The 19,657-nt window shown below is 52.2% G+C and overlaps 1 protein-coding gene across 3 annotated transcripts; it reads left to right on the top strand.

Moving 5' to 3' along the window:
• The first annotated feature begins 1,158 nt into the window (after positions 1-1,158).
• ELOVL1 (ELOVL fatty acid elongase 1) lies at positions 1,159-16,114 on the top strand. Of its 3 annotated transcripts, none has more exons than XM_068141534.1 (9): positions 1,159-1,178; positions 10,587-10,722; positions 12,490-12,549; positions 12,949-13,139; positions 13,293-13,373; positions 13,564-13,620; positions 13,908-14,013; positions 14,158-14,294; positions 14,690-16,114. In XM_068141534.1, exons 3-9 carry the CDS (start codon positions 12,504-12,506, stop codon positions 14,942-14,944), a joined length of 873 nt encoding a protein of 290 aa, XP_067997635.1. In that variant the 5' UTR covers positions 1,159-1,178; positions 10,587-10,722; positions 12,490-12,503; the 3' UTR covers positions 14,945-16,114. The 3 variants fall into 3 exon arrangements, with proteins under 3 accessions (XP_067997635.1, XP_067997636.1, XP_067997634.1); XM_068141535.1 differs by lacking the exon at positions 1,159-1,178 and adding an exon at positions 1,374-1,645 and having other exon boundaries at positions 12,453-12,549; XM_068141533.1 differs by lacking the exon at positions 1,159-1,178 and adding an exon at positions 1,375-1,645.
• Positions 16,115-19,657: the final 3,543 nt, after the last annotated feature.

Below are 19,657 nucleotides of genomic sequence, written 5' to 3'. Positions count from 1 at the left end.
AATGCTGGAAGAACTTGTTTAGTCTTCCACGTAATGGCTGAGAGGAATATGATTTGCTGTCTACAAACACATTGGAGCGTAAATACCAAGGCAGGGACCTACATGAGATAAAAGACAATGCTGGCACAGGAACAAATCAATATTAACTGGCTGTGCATCAAATTAAGCTGGAAACAAGGTGATTCCTAACAATTAGGAAAGTGAATTCTAAAACCACCTTCAGGTCAGATGAGCAAGAGTCAAAGCCCAGTCACTTTTTAAGATGAAGCTTGGTAAATGTGTAAAGACAACAAAGGATGATGTTGTGCTGGAAACAACATGCAGTCAGACTTATTGTCTCTGGGGTTTCCTTCTGTAGTGTGTTTCCAAATGCTTGCATTTGTTTATTGTTTTGTATACTGATTTGTAGTTGTTTGTGTCTTTAAAGTGTGAGGCTGGAGGAGTACAGCTAAGCCACCCAAGCTGAAGGCTTCTTGTTGACACTGAGCTCTAGTGAAGCTGCATGCTCCACCACCTGTGAGTCACCAGGAAGCTGTACCTTGGCTGCAGATGATGACCCAGGCTTTGCCAGGCCTCTATGCGCACAATGCTGCTGTTTCACCTGCTGAGGTGGATCATGGCCAGACTCTCAGAACTCAGACTCCCATCTGAAGTAGGTATCAAGATGACATTGGACTGCAACCGGGCTGACCCCACCTCAGGAGCACCAGACAAAGTAAGGGGTAGTGTTTGAGCAATGCTAAGGCCATCCTTCTGCCACTTCCCTGATGCCCTCACCACTACCCTTGAGCCAACCCTCCACACTCCAGCCAGAGGCTGCCCAAATCTATAACCTTTTTTCAACCATTAGCTATTTCACCCCTCCTGTTACTGCTCCGCCACACCTTCGGCCTCCCCAGGCAGCTGCCCCATCCCTAGAGCTCACCAACACCCGCGCCAAACGCCGGCAGCAAACACCGAGCCTCAGTAAGCCCCAGACCCCCGCGATACTGCCGGCGTGGGCGTGGGCATGGCATGGGCGGGCGCAGCGCCAGCGCCGATTGGTCCCGGGGCCTGGTCTCCGCCCTCCAAGGCGGAGCTCGCCCGTCAAGGCCAATCGGCAGCGCCGAAGGGGGCAGGGCAGAGCTATTTAAAGACGGGGCCGCCGTGGTGGCGGGCAGAGTGGGGTGCGGCCGGTGGTGAGTGACTGGGGCTTGCGGGGTGCTGCCTACACGTGGAGAGGGGGTGCAGAAGTGGCCCCGCTCTGCCTACTAGGGCTGGCGTTGCCTGATCCTTTCCAGGATCCTCTTGGATTTTTTGGGAAGAGTTTGGGTGGGGGGAGGTCGGGGGTGGAGGGGGAAGTTTGGAAAGAAGTGTGAGAGGTGATGGTGGGTTGGGGTTTGCGGTCGGTGTGTATTGGAAAGGCTTTTGAGGCTGTTTACTGAAGGCGATTGCAGAGTAGGAGAGTGCTGAGTTCTTGGTGGGGTTTAGCTGCTGTCGTATTGAAGCTTTGCCTGACATGGGTGGTGGTCCGGCCTGCTGAGAACGTGTGCTGGCTTGGCATCGGCTAAACAGCCTGCAGGAGTGGAAGAGGATGGAGGAGGCTCCTGCGTGTGTTTGTGGTCTGTGTCCCTGCCACCCGAGATGCTCCGGGGCACAGGAGGAGGTGGGTGGTGTCCCCCTTACCATAGTGATGGAGGGATGAGTCTGGGGAGACTGTGGCCTGATGGGCGGGATTGGTGTTGCGACATGCTCTTGGCAGGTGGTGGGGCTGAGTGTGGCAGCCACTAGGCAGGCAGGCAGGCAGGATGGCGCTAACGGGGACTGTCGTCTCCCGGAGTCAGGGAATAACATACAGTAGTGTGGACTCTTGTGACAGGCTCGCAGTATGCAAAACCTGGGTCAGAGAGAGGAAAGCAAGTGGAGCTGGGTTGCTGAAGTGTTTCGTAACAGTTGTTGGGTCCTGATGATATGAGGAGCTTCAGTGCCCCTCAGTTCGTGGCCTGGTGTTGCTGCCCTGGAGCACCCTGTGGGATGCCCATGGAAGGGCACAATTCTGTTCCCTCAGCCAGGCTTCCTGTATTTGGGGCAGTTACATGGTCAAGCCATCCCATTTGTACTGTCTCAGTCTGATGCTTGGGATGTTTCCTAGCCTGCTGGGAGGAAGGACTGTCTCCCCTCGATGGATGTGCACCAGGGTACGAGCGCCTTTGCCTGGCAGGTCTTTGCCTCCTGGATGTCTTGGGAAAAGGGTCCTGCTTCTGGCAGCGATAGGCCCCGAGTTACTGATTTGTTTCCTCTTCGGGTCAAGATCTGGAGCCTGCACAACGTCGAGGAAGGGGATCGGCATCCCTGTGCCGATGCTTCTGGCGGGGCAGGGGACAGCTGGTGCAGCAGGGCAGGCCAAGGCTCGCTGGAAGGTGTCTTAACCTCCTCAGCCGCCACGGCGGTGGCACGGGACCTCCCTGGGCCCGGCAGCCGCCCTGGGGTCACGCAGTGTCCCTTCGCCGGGGCGCCTGCCGCGCAGCAACCTCCGGCCTGACCGTCCAGGCAGCGATTCCGACGTTCGGAGGGGCCGCGGCACCGAGCTTCCGGGGCCTGGAGCGGCGGTAGGCCCCAGAGGGGCCCCACCCCGAGGCCCTGCCCGGAGCCCGCGCTTCCCTCTCCCAGGCTGGAGGGCGGCGGGCGAGCGTCCCGGCGGCGCTTGGGGCTGCCGCGGGGCTGGGGCCTGTGCTGGCGCTGGCTCGCCGAGGCCGGGAGCGAGGCCCGTGTGCGGCCCTTCCCGGGAGCCCCGGCTGTGCTCGGTGCCCGGACTGCGCCGTCCTGCTGTAGCTGCCGGTCTCGGCCCCGGCTGAAAGCTGCGGGGCTGTTGAGCAGCAGAGGGGGGTTGCGGTCTGCCGGGGCTTCGCCGCAGCAGTGCAAGAGCTGCCTCGGTCAGTGGCAGTGCTGCCTGCTTGGTGGCCGAAGAGGTTTTTTCCGACACAGCACTCAGCATCAATGTACCATTGAGACGGCTCTTCCCTCCTCCTCTGGGCAGGGTGGCAGTACCAGGCCTCCCCCGCTGCTGTGACACAATGTTAGCTTTGAGTGCTGGCTCGTGTAGGTGCTTGGCCTGCCTTTGGCCGTGACTCTGGAACGCCGGTGGGAGGAGGTCAGTGTCACCCTCTTGGTGGCAGCAGTAGCCCGGCTGCAGCCTCACGGCGGACTGGTATTGTCATGCACAGGGGTCTGCACTTGCTGGGCAGCTGCAGTTTCAGTAGCCATGGCCAGGTGCTCATCTGATCTTTCACAGGCAGTGTGAGACTTGGTCCCTTGGCTTCTTATGTGGGCCTGTGCCTCTGTTGTAAATAGAGGCAGTTGGGAAAGCTGCTCTTTTTTGGTCTTTTAACATAAGACAGTACAAGTACATAAGCAAGGCAGCAGGAGGACAGGCATTGGGGGTGGCAGTCTGTATGTCTCAGCACCCAGGCTGTTTCCCAGAGGAAACACCCCGAGGTCAAGTGCTCTGTCCATGACTGCCCACCTTGGTTCTGGTGTCCTAAGGTCAGGACTTAGTGGAGTGCTCAGTGGGAACTGTGGGCTAACACCAGGCACTTTCCTTGCTAGTGCATTCTCTCAGAGCATCTCCTGTTTCCAAAGGCTGGCTTTGCCTGTGCATTCATCCTGCTGACCACCTTCTCCTCTGCCAGAATGCAGCTGGGGCAGATTCCTAACTGGATGGAGTTAACCTTCCCACCAGACCTGCTGGGCAGCTTTTCTAGAAGGGCTTAGAGAGTCAAGCAATTGGCTGAGACCTTGGGACTTGAGTGAGACTGATGTCTTATCTTTCTGAGGAAGCCCCTCCACCCCATGGGTATGAGCTGCTGCTGATAGTCTGTTCCTATGAGAAGTATCACAGTGCCAGCTGTTGCAGCATCTACTTGCTGCATCTCGGTCTGGGGATTAAACCATGCCTCCCACACAGCCTGTGCCTCTGCAGTTCTGCCCTGCATCATATTCTCACCTCTGTTTCCTGAAAGCTTGTTAGGGGAAATGATATGGTCCTTCAGCACAGGAATGTAATATGATAGAAAGCATTGTTAAAGCTGAAGCTAGTGAAGTAAAAGCTCTGCCCTAGATGTCTGTCTCCATGTTCTGTAGTTGAAAATAAGTGAGCATATTCAAGGTGCATGGTGTCTTTCTCCTGATGGAGGAAAGCTTTGCATCCCCAGGAAGCTCTAATGCTGACACCAGAAGCAGGTGTGTTGCTGCGTGCTTGGCCTGGCACTGTCCTTGAAGATTGTGGGTGAATGCTTTCCCGTTTACTACTGAGGTTACAGCACACAACACTAAGGCTGGGATCCTTTCTTTAGGAAGCTGTTTATAGGAGATACTGGGAGTGGTGCCTGTGATGGCCCAAGAGCTCTTCTGTGTTCCTGTCATTTATTGAGTTTGTTCCAGTATGTGTCCTACTGGCTGTCAGATGGTGGGAGTACTTGGGCTGGAAAGTCTGGTTCTTGCCTGTCAAACAGGTAAGGCAGCCTGGGCTCTTGCAAGGAGGAGCTGGTCCCCAGGAGCCAGGACTCTTCCCTGCAGGAGTTCTGAGGCTGTTGTTGCTCAGATGACAGATGTCACAGGTCTCTGCCAGCAGGCCTGTCTGGATGCTATCTGAGGCTTCAGTGGCTTGGGGATGGTGGAGGTGGTAACTGAGTCTGATAGTTCTTGATTGCCTCTTGGCATATTTAGTTTCTGCTTGATTCTTCCCTGTAGGATGGATCAGGGTGGTAAGCCTTGCTGCAAGCAGTGCAGATCCCTTCTGGATCAGATCAGGTAGCTTGCATTCATGATTTGTTAATGAATCTGCTCTGTGTACACAGAGATTTCTCTAATGCTGCTTCTATTTAACCCTAAGAGGCTTTCCCTGTCTGTGTACTATCAGCAGTAGGAGCAACAGCCATAGCTTTCAGTGGTCCATCTACATCTGTGTGGAGATAATTTGGTCTAATGCTGTTTTGTGTGTATGGAGGGCTGTGAATCCTCCTAAAGGTGCAATACCTATGGAAGCTTATGCCTGCTGGGATCTGTGGTGCACATAGTGTCCTGCTGGAGAGTGACATCTCTAGTATTGTCAGACAACATCCCTTTCTCTGGGTGGAAGGTGGCTGTGTGACTGCACTGCTGCCTTGGTGCAGAGTAGTGGGGCCCAAAGCTGATGTAATGGTGGATTCTAGGCAGTGAATCTTTGTCTCAGTGAGAAGTGGCTCTGGGTTCAGACTTAGGGTTTGTTTTTTTTGATGGTCTGCACAGACACATTGAAGGGATTTTAGGACTCTCCTTTCTGCATCTTGCCTTGTAGACTTCTAATGTCTACCTTCTCTTGATGTGCCTGTCCAATTAATGCACAGGCCTGGATGGAACAGAATGTATAATCACAGAATATTTTGGATTGGAAGGGACCTTGAGAGGTCTAGTTCAACCCCCCTGCAGTGAGTGGCATCTTTAACTAGATCAGGTTGCTCAGAGCCCCATCCAGCCTGTGCTTGAATGTTGCCAGGGATGGGGCATCTACCACCTCTCTGGGCATCCTGTTCCAGTGTCTTGCCACCCTCATTGTAAAATATTTCTTCTTTATCTAGTTTAAATGCCCCCCCTTTCAGTTTAAAACCATTGCCCCATGCCCAGCTGCAACAGGCCTTGCTAAAAAAGGTTGTCCCCATCATTCTTTTAGCCCTTTTAAGTATTGTAAGGTTGCAATAAGGTGTCTCTGAAGCATTCTCCAGGCTGAACAGCCCCAACTTTCTCAGGCTTTCTTCATAGAACTGTTCCAGCCCTCTGCTCACTTTTGTGTCCCTTCTCTAGACCTACTCCAGCAGGTTCATGTTTTTGTGTGCTGAGGACTCCAAAGCTGAGCACAGTACTCCAGGTGAGGATCTCAGTGGAGTAGGAGGGCAGACTCGCCTCCCTTGACCTTCTGGCCACATTTGATGCAGCTCAGGATAAAAGAGCATGGTAATCATTACACAGTAATGATTACAAGACACAGCTGTAGGAATAGAGGAGTAGTGAGGCATTTGTGTAATGATTAAAACACCAAGATGAATGTTCTGGTACAGTCTGTCTGACCTCCAGATAAGGGTGCTCTGTGTTGCTCTACTAGAAGACTTGACCTATTTCTAGAAGCAATTGTCAGGACTTGGCTATGCTTGGTCTAGCCCTGCCTCCCCTTCTGTCTCCTGCCTAGTTCTGTCCTTCCTCAGTGTGCTCCCCTGTGCACCCTGGGGGGCTGCTGGGTGCCATCCCTCTAGAGGGAGCTCAGCCATCTGCCTGCTTACCCCCTCACCTGGTGCTGTGTGGTGTTCAGTGTGGTTAGCTTGGAAAGGCAATACCAATTCTGTAGGGATCTCACACTGTTTTTCCTTTATTTCTGCACTCCTTTGCTCCTTGCTATGCCAGGCTTTCTGCCTAGTGTTGCCTTTTCCCTGCTTTTTTCCTGAGTGCTCTCATCTGTGCTGATACCTGCCCTGAATATTCAGCTGCTGGTGTTGAATGTCATAGGGTGTAAGCCTGCTCTAAGCCTGCCTGATCAGCTGGGGAGGTGCTGTCCCTGGAAAAATGTGCTCTGCATATAGACCTTACTGCAACACGTGCTCTTGTGAGACCTTGAAGTCTGATTACCTGCCTTCACTTTTGCTCAAGGTTACCAGCATTGCTATGGGCTCTCTCCTTCCCTGAAAGCTTGTGAGGTGTCACTCTGACTGCATAGGCTCTGCAGAGCTTTCCTGCTAATCTGGGAGCCTCCTCTTGCTCCCCCTGCTTCCAGTGAGCATGGGAAGGGGAGAATTTATTCTCTGTTAGTAGGATGCTATCAAGAAGCCTCAGGGTTTTACAGCTGTGTGAGATAGTGGTAGGGTGTTGACACACAGTTGGTAAAGATGGGGAAACTCCTCAGCTTTAGACTGGTCACTTCCTGCCACTTGGAAGCAGTGTGATTCCTGCACTAGCTGCAATGGCAGCAAGAGTTGTTACATATCAAGGCTTTGAGAGTTTACAGCCCTTCTCTGAATGCTGTTATCCTGTACTGACTTCAAAGTATGCTGATGCAGAGCGTATGGTACCAGGCTGATAGCCATGTCCTTTGTCTCAGCTACTTCATGCTGAGTGTCAGAGGAAGTGACAAATGGATGTGATTCAACTGGGAAAAATCATCTGGTGATGTTTGCAGCTTCCTAGCATTTAGCAGAAGTTTCCTTGTGGACTATGTTATAGGCTGAGAGTTCTGGGACTGGTTGTCCTCAAACTCTCATTATCATAGTATCATTCAGGGTTGGAAGGGACCACAAGGATCATCTAGTTCCAACCCCCCTGCCATGGGCAGGGACACCCCACACTAGATCAGGCTGGCCAGAGCCTCGTCCAGCCTGGGCTTAAACACCTCCAGGGACAGGGCCTCGACCACCTCCCTGGACAACCCATTCCAGGGCTTCACCACTCTCATGGTGAAGAACCTCCTCCTCACATCCAGCCTGAATCTCCCCACCTCCAGCTTCATTCCATTCCCCCTAGTCCTATCACTACCTGAGATCCTGAGAAGTCCTTCCCCAGCCTTCCTGTAGGCCCCCTTCAGCTACTGGAAGGCCACAGTTAGGTCACCTTGGAGCCTTCTCTTCTGCAGACTGGAGACTTAGGATGTCTCCTGAATTCTCAGAGCCAAGGCTAAAAACTGAGATTTTTTTTTTTTTCTCTGCTCTGCCCTCATCTGCTGGTATCACTTTCTGTACTTGAAAGAGCTGCTTATGCTTTCCTGCCAGACTGCTCTCGTGTGCCCTTTGAGGTAGTGCACAGGTGTCTCTTCAGGCTGTGGTTTCTCTTGAGGAAAACCCATGATTTTAGGATGTGGACAGCAGTGTCTCAACTGAGCTTTCAGCCTGTCAGCTCTGTGCCAGCTCTCTGGCCGCCTGCCTGACTGTTTTGGTGCTGTCTGTAATTAAACTCGTGGGGAGATTAGGGTGGTTTGCTATCAGGTTTATTGCATGGCTGACATGTTAGCAGTACTGTAAGGTGGCCTTGAATACAGCTGTCCTGTTGAGTGCTCTCTGCATGTCCTTGAGCTGGAGTCCTGATATGCCCTGTGTGAAGCAAGTGTGCCCAGGCTTCTTACAGGCTTCTCTCCCTTTCATCTGGGCACAGTAGCAGGAGGATGAGATCCAAATAGTTTCCTGTACTTTGCTGTAAGTTTTAGAGTTATCCTTCTGCATCTTTGGTTACAAAAAACCAGGGTTTTGGTGCCCTGGGTTGGCTGATCTCCTTTTCCCTTTTGTCTTGCTCTGCCTTTCTACTCCTGTGTTGTTCAGGGCAGACAGGGTTTTGTTCTCCTCACGTTGCTGGATTTGTGCATAAGCTCAGGAAAGCTGCTTCTGGAGCTGTGGCTGGCAGCTCTTGGTGATGATTTGAGGTGCCAGCCTCTGTGTGCTGTGCACAGCCCTGTCTTATGTCTGGGCTGGGGCTACCAGACCCTGGATTGTTCAGTCCCCCTCTTTCACAGTGACATCATCTGCTGGCAGATTCTTCTGAGCTACACATCCCTATAGCTCTGCTGAGAAACAGACTCCCTGGATGCATGGACCTGCATGCAGGCCTTGCTGAACCCTCCAGTGACTTTTTGGAACTCCAGGAAGCTGTACACATGCTGTGGTGGGGAGCTGTGTGAGGAAGATGCCGCTTCCTGAGAGGCTGTGGAGCTCAGATGCATCAGGCACAAAGCTTTGCTGCCAGCTTGTAGATCAGGGATACAGGCTAGTGTCATATTTGGCCAAGTGATCATCTCCTGACCTTTGAGGGTTGCTACTCCCTTGGGAGCCTTCAGGGGCTGGGCCTGCTTTAGCCAGTTCAGCAAGGGCTCTGTGCCAGCTCTCCCTGAAGTGGCAGCTCTCTGGCCATCTACCAGACTGTTTTGGTGCTGTCTGTAATTAAACTAGTGGGAAGATTAGGGTGGCTTGCTATCATGTTTATTACAGGACTGATTGCTGGCTTGAATGCTGATGGGATGGGAGTGTTGTTGGATGGCTGGGGCTGAGTCTGCTGCTTGCAGATGTAGGGAGAGGCACCCTGTGAGGCTGCTAACAAAACTATCTGGCTTGAGCTCTGGTCTCTGTCAGTGCTGTGTGGTTCACAATGCTGTGGCCTGACTGCTGGGGCTGGTGATAAAGGGCCCTGCTGTTCTTGCTGAAGTTGCACTAATGAGCTGTATGGCTTGTTTGAAACAGGCAGTGTCCACATTGCTTGGTGTAAGCAAGTATCTAATCCTTGATGCTGGGACAATGTGGCCTGATCCTCTGGTTTGCAAATAGTAGGAACTTTCTCACTGAAATGAGGAACTAACACCCTGTTGGTGAGAAGTGGAAGGAGATGTGTTGCAAGGTCTCTAAGTGCTGTGCAGGGTGTGTTTGGGCCCCAAGGGCTCCCAGTGCTTTGGGATGCTTGAATGTGTTTGCTTGACTTCTCAGCTGTTCAAGTCTCAGCTTTGGGTTCCCCAGCTCCTTGCCCAAGAGGATCAGGATCCAGGAGGAGTCCAAGGAGAATGTCTCCCCTACACAGAGCTCAGTGGCTGGTATCTGTTCTCTCTAAACACCTGCCGTGTGTGATGTGTATTGTAGCATGGAGGGCAGTAAGAGCAGGTGCCTGGCTGAGACACAGATAAGTGTGTGAACCTGGCAAAGCAGACTTGAGCCTCACATGCAGGACCATGTGGCAGGCCAGGTTTTGTGAAGCCCTGAAAACCTTTGGGGTTCCCTGGAGATGGTGGGATTGCTGCTAGCTGAGTGCAGCAGGACGCTCTGTCTAGAGAAGCTGTGGATAATGCATAGATCTTTTGTATAAGGGTCTGTAGCACAATTCTTCTACCAGGACACAGCTAGTGGTCCTGGTACTTTCCCAGAGCCCATGTTTGGGACGGATCTAATGTCTTCCTGTGGCATGTGTGGCTGTAAGAGTGCTGGAGATGCTTCACAGGACACAGAAGTAAGAGGAGCTTGTTGGTGTTCACACTGTTAGTGCTGGGTTCAAGTGAGCTTCTGCTTGAGATGGGTGTTAAAGGCTGTTTCCAGGATGATGTTTGAGCTGTGCAGCCTTCAGCAGATCTGTCAGGCTGCATTGAGAGTCTTCTCACCCAAGTCCTCAGTGTCCTGGGATTTCCAGCTTGTTTAGAGTTGGGGGTCCTAGTTGGCCAGTGGTGCTGGAGCCTTGCTGGTATCTGGGTCAGCTAAATAATCTGTAGTGCCCAAGCACAAGATTCCCTGCAGTGTGAGGTACAGCTCTGAGCTTGTGGGCAATTGATGCTCTTGTCTCATCCTAGCTTGCCCAAAATAGGCTCCACAGGAATTCTCTTTGCCCTGGACCTGTATTAAGACTGACTCATTCAGCTTGATAAGATAAACATGGAGCTTGAATAGTCAGCTACCTGTGCTGGGAACTAACTTTTGAGGGCTCTTCAATCTAGCAAATAAAGGTGTAGCTGGATGTAGTGGTTGAGAGCTGAAACTAGATAGACAAGTTTGGTGCTTGCTCTTAGCCATTAAAGCAACATAAAGCTCAGCAGCTTTCAGGACTTGTTCTTACTGCATTTCCCACAGCTGGAGCCTTGAGTGGCTCTCAAGGATGCTGTAGTTCCTGATACACTTTCCTGGCCTCTGCTCTGTGTGTGGAGATTGGATAACCTTGGCACTGCCCAGGACCTTAAATATTATTTGCATCACAGTGATACTAAAAGTGAGTATTACTTGCTATTAAACTCTTGGAAACCTTGGGTTGGGAAGGTGGTCTGGTGCCCTGGAGATTATGGGGATAAGTCCTGAGTGGGATTTGCCCTGTTGCTGCAGCTGCCTTCAAGGTGGCATGAGGAACTACCTACTGTGCTTTCTGAAGCACAGGAAAAACTGCTTGGGCTCTGTCCTTGGGTACATGGCTGTACAGGCTGCTTTGGAGTCTTTCTTGGAGGAATGGGTGCCTTGGGTGGATGGGGGTAAAGGGGAAGACCTGTTTAACCCTGCTGCTGTTGTGGAGAGGTTGAATGATCCTCCCCAGTTTGGAGGAGCACGGAAGGTATGACTGGGCAGGCACAGAGCCAGCACTGTTGCTGCACTGAAGTGATTTACAGAGAATGGTGAGCCAGAATGGTGTGCCAGGCTGCTCTGGTGATTGCTGCAAGCAAAGCCTGTCATGAAGGTGCTTGGTTGCACTGCACAGGTAGTATCTGCTGCTGTCCTGCTTGATAGAGCTTATATGACTTTTCTCAGTACTTCCTTTTGCAGTGAAGATAGAATAATGCTGGTGCTGGCTGGTGAAGGATTGAGGTGGCAGTGGCTGCTGGATACTCTGAGCTGGGACCTTACTGAGAAGATTACTGTGGCTTCAGCCTTCTGGCTGTTGGTTTGGGAGGGGCTGTGAGCAATAAACCTTCTGGGGAAACTGGGCTGAGGGCATGTTTCCCCAGGCCTGTGTCTGGGCAGTGATTTCTGTGCATCTTCTGGAGGAAGGGGAAGGTGGAGTGTCTGGTAGCAGCTGTGAGGAATGCTTCACTCACAGGTGGATGAGTCAGGTGAGGCTGGGCCTGTGCTCTGCCTCTCTTCTTACTGCTCTAGTATCATGTGGGCTGGGGAGAGGTTGGGGAGCACAGGGATCTGGGCAAGGGTGTTTTAAACTTGCCTGCAACAGCAAGAGCCTAGGTCTGTCCTGCTCTTCTGGAGAGCACTCATCTGAATCACTGTCTGATGTGTGCTCATAGTGAGCCTGAGCAGGTGTGAGGAGTTGCAGTCCTTCCTTCAGCTTTATACCTTTCTGCATCTAAGTCCTGGGGACATTGTCCTCTGTCAGAAAGGGGAGTGCAGATGTCACTTTCAGGTAGGGTGGTAGTTCTTGACAGGAGGGTGTTGTGCAAGGGTATGAAATCAGGGACTCTTCAAGACACCAGAAACTGATGTGTGTTTCTGAATATACAGCTTTCTCATGCAGTGGGTCTGCCAGTGATGTTGTGTTGATTCCCTGATGAGGATCAGTGGGGAGGAGCCCAGAGCTGATCATAAAAACACTGTATGTGGACAGTGTGGACCAGCTCTACATCTCCCTTGGAGACCTTGTACCAGGATCAGGAAGAGCAATGTGCTGGGTGGGTATGGGTGGCAGGACTGGTGGCAACATCGTGGTGGTTGTGGATGATAATACTTGAGCCTGTAGAGTAGGAGCAAGGCTTTAGGGGCTGGAGATAACAGTGCTGAGGTTGGAAGCTTTCTTAGCTGGCTTAAAATGTTAAGATCCTGTCTTGGAATGACTACTGGTGGTGTTCCTGGAAGTGCTAGGGAGACAGGGCCAGGCTCAGTGAGAAGTGGGAAGTATGTGGCACAGCTGGGAAGTGAATGCCGGTGCAATCTGCTGAGAGCAATGCTCACCAGATACACATGACTGTACCTCTGAATCTGTGCTTGAAATTTGCTGTTCTGCAGGCTGTGCTTCTGATCTATCTTTCCACTCTCCACACAGACACTGCCACCACCATGGAGGGGATTGTGACCATGTATCAGGACTTCATGAAGAAGGCAGGTGAGTGTTTGGCTCTGCCTAGCTGCAGGGCAGGTAGTACTACATGCCTTACTGCCACAGGCACAGAACTTGTCCATCCCTGAAGTCTGTGTCTAGCTGCATTCTACCCTGACACAGATGCAGGTCTGGGTTTTGGGGGCTGATGTTAACAAGGCTGTCATGCCTTGGTGCTTCTGCAGGCCCTGTGGGGTCCTCCTGAGCAGACCTTCAGGCTACCCTGCAGTGTGACTTCAGCCTGTACCTTGCAGAGTTTGGCTGGCTTCATCAGCCTCTGCTGAACTCCCAGATTGCCCTCCTTACCCCACTCTTCTCCTGGGAGAAGAGGATTGCCATGTCCCTGCCTGGACTCTGGCAGCAGGTCGGGGTGAGAAAGCTAACTGCTGTGTGGTGTCTCTGCAGACCCCCGCATCGCTGACTATCCGCTGATGCAGTCCCCGTTCCTTGTGCTGGCCATCCTGCTGGGATATGTCTACTTTGTTCTCTCCTTGGGGCCCCGGATAATGGCCAACAGGAAGCCTTTAAACCTGAAGAAGTTCATGGTGCTATACAACTTCTTTCTAGTGGGACTCTCACTTTACATAGTCTATGAGGTGAGTTGTTGGCAGCAGGCTTTATCTGGCACAGACAAAGCAGCGTGTGCAGGCTGCAGGGGTGATGGGAAGCCCGTCACTCATGTTTCCTACCCTTCTGCACCAGGTTTGGGAAGTGCACTGATGTTGGGTCTCATCCTGCTTTTGTTGCAGTTCCTGATGGCAGGGTGGCTTACTGGGTACACCTGGCGATGTGACCCTGTGGACTTCTCACAGGACCCCAAGGCCCTCAGGGTGAGTCCTTCTGTCCCTGCTGATAGATGGGGATGGCCTTTAGCATTTCTGTTTGGCTAGCAAGGCTGCAGCCATCTGCCTCTCTTCTGAGGTGGAGGACTTAACAGTCTCTGGCTCTTGGTTTCAGCCTGGGGTTACTGGGCACGTTCAGACTGAGATGGGATTCTAATGTTAACCTGTTCTGTTATAGATGGTCAGTGTTGCTTGGCTCTTTGTCTTCTCCAAGTTCATCGAACTGACAGACACGGTGAGTTATTGGGGCTGTGTCACTGCTGCCTGGGCAGGGAGCTGGGGCTCAGTCTCTTTGAGAGGTGCTTTCTTCAGCCCATCCAGTCTTACCTGGTAGGGCTTCTGTCTGGCATTGCTGCCAAAGAGGCCATTCTGGGCTATTGCAGAGGTCACTACTGGCATGTTTTGTCTCTGGAAGGTGTGGGGTGGCAGTGAGCTTGGATGGGAAGGAACTGTCACTGAGGTCAGACACTGAATTAGTGGCCTGGGCTGCATGTCCTTGATGATGCTGGGCTTTTATTGCAGGTAATCTTTGTCCTGAGGAAGAAGAATGAACAGGTCACATTCCTGCACCTCTTCCACCACTCTGTTCTGCCTTGGAGCTGGTGGTGGGGAGCAAAGTTTGGTCCAGGTAAGATGGAAACTGTCCTGGTGCACAGCTTGGGGAAGGGTCAGAGTAGCCCCAGCATGCTGTACCCTGCTGGGCTCCTAGGAGTTTGTAGTGCTTGACTGTTGCATTGCATCGACTTATGCTGATGAAAATCTGTCTTTACAGGAGGAATGGGCTCATTCCATGCCATGATCAATTCCATGGTGCATGTTGTCATGTACTTCTACTATGGGCTCTCAGCTGCAGGACCTGCCTTTCAGAAGTACCTGTGGTGGAAGAAACACATCACAGCAATCCAGCTGGTGAGTCTGCTGTGGAGCTGAGCATTGCCTCTGCTTGTCAGGCCAGCACTTGTACTTATGAAAGGTGCAGCCAGAAGCTGTAGTTCTCTTCTGTAGCCTCTCACTCTGGGTTTCTAGCAAGTCTGGCTCACTGTGGGCCTCTGATAGCTCTACCATCTTGGTTAGGATGTAGGTGCTGCTCAGCTTTCTGCCCTGGGGCTGCAGCTATGTTGGGAGAGTGGGAGGTGCATGCTGCCTGGAGACCTGTGCCTTTCTCCTCTACCAACTGCTGCTGCCTGTGCCTCACTATACTTTAGAGTGGGAGAAAAGAATATTGGCTTTACTCAGAAGGTCTTTGGTGGAATCCCTGACCCTGCTCCTATGAGTAACTTGTTTCTGTTCTACCTTGCTCCCAGGCACAGTTTGTGATTGTCTCCGTCCACATCTCTCAGTATTACTTCATGCCCAGCTGCCAGTACCAGTTCCCCATCTTCATCCACCTCATCTGGATTTATGGGACCATCTTCTTCATCCTATTCTCCAACTTTTGGTACCAGTCCTACACCAAGGGCAAACGGTTGCCTAGAGTGGCTCAGCAAGCAGCACAGCACAACGGTAGCAGTATCCATGAGAATGGCACTGTCACCAATGGCAAGGTCAAAGCCAACTAGAGGGCAAGGCCCTCCCAGAGCCAATGAGAGCCCAGGGGCAGAGGCAGCTGGGACCTGTTCCCCTGCTCCTGGGTGTCACTTAGCCAAGTCAAGTGCCTACAGACTGTTGTACCCCTGTGCCAAGCCCTGCTGTCCTGTCTGCATGCTCAGCCCCTCTGCTCTGAGCAGCCATGGGTAACTTCTCCCAGGAGGGCTTGTGCTGTTTCTCACTGTTGCTGAGCAGAGGCAGCTGCCTGCATCACAGCTGTGGGTCTGCAGTCCCATTCCAAAGGAACTTCCCCCAAGTGCCTACATCTGGCCCTTCTGCCTGGAGGCCATTTCCTTCTGAGTAGGACCAAAAAGAAGATAATGATTCCTGTCCTGGTGCCCTCTCCTCCTCCCTGTCTCATCAGTCTTCAGGGATGAGCAGACTTGTCCCTGTCTGCTTGCAGCTGCCAGCTCAAGTGCGAGTGCTCCTGCTCTACCATGCCTTGTGCCACTTTGTGCCATGCCACAGTGCTGCATGCCCCTTCTGGTTCTTGTGCACCCAGGTGGGAGTGTTTGCCCTGGCATAGCGGTGCTCAGGTGTGGCTGTGGAGAAGGCAGGGGCAGTGAGTGTGGGACTTGAGGGCCCAGACCTGCCTAATACAGTACATCACACCCTGTGCCTAGCAGGGGCTGTGGAAGCCTGAAATGCCTTCCCCATGCAACAAGCCCAGGTGGCTTTGCCTTCCTGTGCCTGAGCTGGGTGCTCACTGTGTGCTTTAGCCACACTTAGCTGATCCTGTAGGGCAGCTGGTGTCTTGTTCCAGAGTCGGAGGCCAAACTTAGCCTTGTCTTGGACCATTTTTGTTCCTGCAAACTCAAGACTTGAGCAATAATTGCTGCTAGAATCATCTCCTGGGCTTTCCTGCTTGGGACCAGACCTGCTCTAGCCCAGCATGAGCACAGCAGGGGATGGTTGTAGCATGCCCTGCTGTGGTGTAGCAGCAAGCACCTCTTGCCTCTGGATCTGCATGGGCCTGGGTGAAGATGGAGAGCAGGGCAGTGCAGCACCTCTGCTGGGCCTGGTGCCCATTGCTCACTCTGGCTCTAACCAAAACATTACTGATGGCCTTGAGGAGGTGAAGGAGCCAGGCCCTGTCAGATTGGGCTGCTCTTCTATCACAAATAAACAGACAGAAGGAGAAATGTCTCTGCCCTCTTCTTTCCTGGTTGCGGTGCTCAGAAGCTGCTCCAGGTTCTTGGCCCTGCCCAGAATGGTTGCAGGCTGGGCTGGGAGATGCAGCTGGAGTAGCAGGTTTTTGTGTTGGGGGAGAGAGGTGATAGCAGTGTGCTGATGAAGCAGATGGCAGATTGTTTCCAAGTGCTTTGGTAGAGCAATGCTCTGGGCAGGAAGTGTGTCAAAATTCCTGTTGTGAAAGTGACTCCACCCTGTGAAAGAATGGCTGGGGTGGAGAAAGGGTGCAGGCTGGGACGGGGGCCAGCTGCCTGGGAGGAGCTGCTGCTTTTCAGAAACCCTGGCGAGCTCAGGTGTGGCAGAATAGGGAATGGAGACCCTGGAAACCCAGGGCATGGGGATGACACTCTGCCTGCATGTGCTGAAACTGAAGCTGCCGCTACCTGTGAATGTCCCTGTGCAGAACATAACTTGGTCAGAGGGAGGTTTATGTTCTTGCTGCCTTGCTACTGCTACAAAGTGCATTGTGCCAGGCTGGGCTCTTCTCTTAACATTCTCCAGTACCTCAATGCTGCTCTTACAGTGAGGGGCCCAAAGCAGCACAGTATTAGCAGTGCAGCCTCACCCATGCTGAGTACAGGAGCACAGTCACTTCCCTACTCCTGGCTGCGCTATTCCTGATACAGGGTGGGATGCTGTTGGCCTTTTCTTAGCCACCTGAGCACACTGCTGACTCCTCTCCTCCAGGTCCTTTGCTGCCAGGCAGCTTTCCAGTCACTCTTCCCTAGCCTCTGGGGACCCAAGTGCAGGACCCAGCACCTGACCTTGTTAAACCTCATACAACTGCCTTCAGCCCATAGATCCAGCCTGTCCAAATTCCTCTGCAGAACTTTTCTACCTTTGAGCAGATTGGCATTCCTCCCCCACTGGTGTCATCTGCAAACAACTTGAAGGAGCACCAGATCATTGAGAAAGATACCAAACAAGACTGTGTTCCCCCCCCCATACAGCTGAAGCTCTGAAGCAAAGCTTGGTATAAGGGGAAGCTCTGCTGCCCTTATCTGAGCTGCTGTGTGCCTGAAGACCATTGTCTGTAACAAAAAAGGTCTTTTCAAGTGACCTGGTCTGATTAATTTGCCTAAGTGGATGTGGGCATTGCCTTATTTTAAAGAGCTCACTGGCCTTGTGTGTATGAAGCCTTAAAATGGCTGCTGCACTGTGCAGTGTTCTCCTAGTTGCCACTTCTCTGGGGCAAGGAGTAACAGGAGAGCTTTTTCTGGCCCCTGCTGAAGGGGTATGTAACTGTTCAGTGCTTGGATGTCACCACTTCAGGAACTGAGGTGAAGTCCAGCTGAGATGAAGTTTTCCTGTCTAGCCTCCTCCTTCCCCACCCCAGCTGGCTCTTAGTGAAAAACAGGACTGTCTCTGCTTTTGCTCAAAATAGTAACAATACTTTAAACTACTTACACTTGCCATTTTAAAAGAGGCTGTGTGCTTTGCTCTCCCTTCCTCCAATTGTTCTTCTTCACTGTGGTGTTTCCAGGGGCTGGCCATGGCACTTGGCAATTTATTTGCTGTCAGGGTCAGTCTGTGGTGCTGCTCTGAATTCACACCTTATATGGCAGCATTTCCTGGGCCTTCTGGATAGGTGCCTAGCTCCTTTCTCTGTTCCTCATTGCTCCAGGGCTTTAGGGCCAAAGGAAGACATTGTACTACCCTCACCTTCCAGCAATGCTCAGAGAACTTTCAGTGTGTGTAATGCACAGCTTCTGGGGTGGTTGTGTGCTAAGGAGAGAGGCAAGACAAGCTCTGCTTTTACACAAGAGTGAATACACCACCTTTCAGGCATGTGAATCCAGCCTTCTGGGGGCAGGAGCCACTGGCAGTCTTAATCTGATGGGAACCCTTAGGACAGTCTGTGCTAAGTCCTACCGTCAACCTGAAGGGGTAGGGGGCAGGGATCCCACAGCAGCACAGCTCTGGGCAAGAGTCTAAGTGTGTGGGTTCCTATTGCTGGTCCCTGTTAGATCCAGCTGCCATCCTAGGTTTTGGTCTTGAAGAGCAAAAGTCATGCCTCCTTTGGACCTACCCTACTCTTTCCCAGGTAGCCAAAGAGGGATGGACCAACACCCCTACTGGGAGGGTGCTAGAAGCAGTTACTGCACACGGTTTTTTTGCAACTGTTCCCCCCCCAAAAAGCAGTGGGTGTGGGGTTGCTCTTGCTGTGTATGGAGTGCACAAGTTGGTGCCAACACTACCCACCTCTGAAGATGCCAGCTGCCTTAAAGCTCAGGAGGAAGAATAGGAGCCTAGCCACAGGTACAGGGTGGCACTGTGCTGAGAGGAAAGTGAAAACTTAATAATCCACCCTCAGATAATCACAGGCTGATAGAAGGCACAGGCCAAGGTGCTATTGAGGTGCTGTGTCCCTGGGCTGTTCTGGGTGGCTGAAGGACAGGTTCTGTGGGGCTTGTGCAGTCCCACAGCCTCAAACACCATGACTCCAGTGTGCAGGGCAGCTTAGCTGCTGTGGCTCTGCTGCCATCTCTTGTACAGGCTCAAATGTGCTTCCTGCAACTTGCATCACCCTAACTGATCCTGGACAAAATGCATCTTTCCAAGTGCTGAAGAGTCAGACAAGTCCTCACTTCAGCACCAGGGCTTCCCCTTTCAGCATGAGGGGAGGATGGGGATCACAGCAGCTGGAAGAATATAGGACTAGGGGTGGTGCATGAGCTTGATAGTGCTGTGAGAGTGTTTAGCATGACATCCAAGCTAGCAGTGGCAATGTAAACTAAACTTATTGATGTGAGGCTCCATGCTGTTGCACACTGCTTTCTCACCTTTGGGGTACCTGTTCACCCTCTGTCCTCCCTCTTTTTTCCTCAGTAGAATTTGGCTTCTGAATTCAGCCCTAAAATGCCAAAGTAGCTGTTCTGCCCTAGCCCCAGGAGAGCAGGCAAGCACTGGCTGCAGCAGAGAGTCCAGGTGTAGCAGAACAAGACCAGTGGGTGCAAGTACCGTTACAGCTCAGACTGCCAAGAACAAGTCCCCAGACTGCTTTGGCACAGCTGATCCCTCTTGGCAGGTACCTGCAAAGATACAGCAAGGCAGGACAGAGCAGAAGCTGGGGCCACACACACTGCTTTCAGTTAAGCCTTGCTCTTCCTCACCCCAGCTGACACTAAAGCAGGTAGCAGCCAGTAGGGGCCAGTTCAGAGCTGAGGCACTCCTGCAAGAACTGCTTCAGGGCTGGAGGCAGAGGAAGTGGTGGGTTTTATACTCCTCAAGGCCAGAAAGGCTCCTGGACTAGAGCTTGCCCTGTGGTAGAAGTGGTGTACTTCTAATCAGCACTTCTGCTATAGCAGGTGGTATACCTGCTTGAGCTGAGAAAGATGAGAAGTGCAGCATCTTTCAGAGCTGTGCTAGGGCTAGCTTACAGGCTGTAAGCCTAAGAAGAAGAGCTCTACCACTTGCCTACATCCACTCAGGGAAGAGAAACCTGTTTCTGGGAGCCATGGCTTTTTTTTTTTAATGGAGTCTGTAAGAAAGAG

Source organism: Melanerpes formicivorus, unplaced genomic scaffold, assembly GCF_026170545.1.
Source record: "Melanerpes formicivorus ecotype bairdi unplaced genomic scaffold, bMelFor1.0.p_v2 SCAF_7, whole genome shotgun sequence".
Classification (NCBI taxonomy): domain Eukaryota; kingdom Metazoa; phylum Chordata; class Aves; order Piciformes; family Picidae; genus Melanerpes; species Melanerpes formicivorus.
The sequence above is the reverse complement of the archived record's forward strand: the minus strand, read 5'-3'. Positions and strand labels throughout refer to the sequence as shown.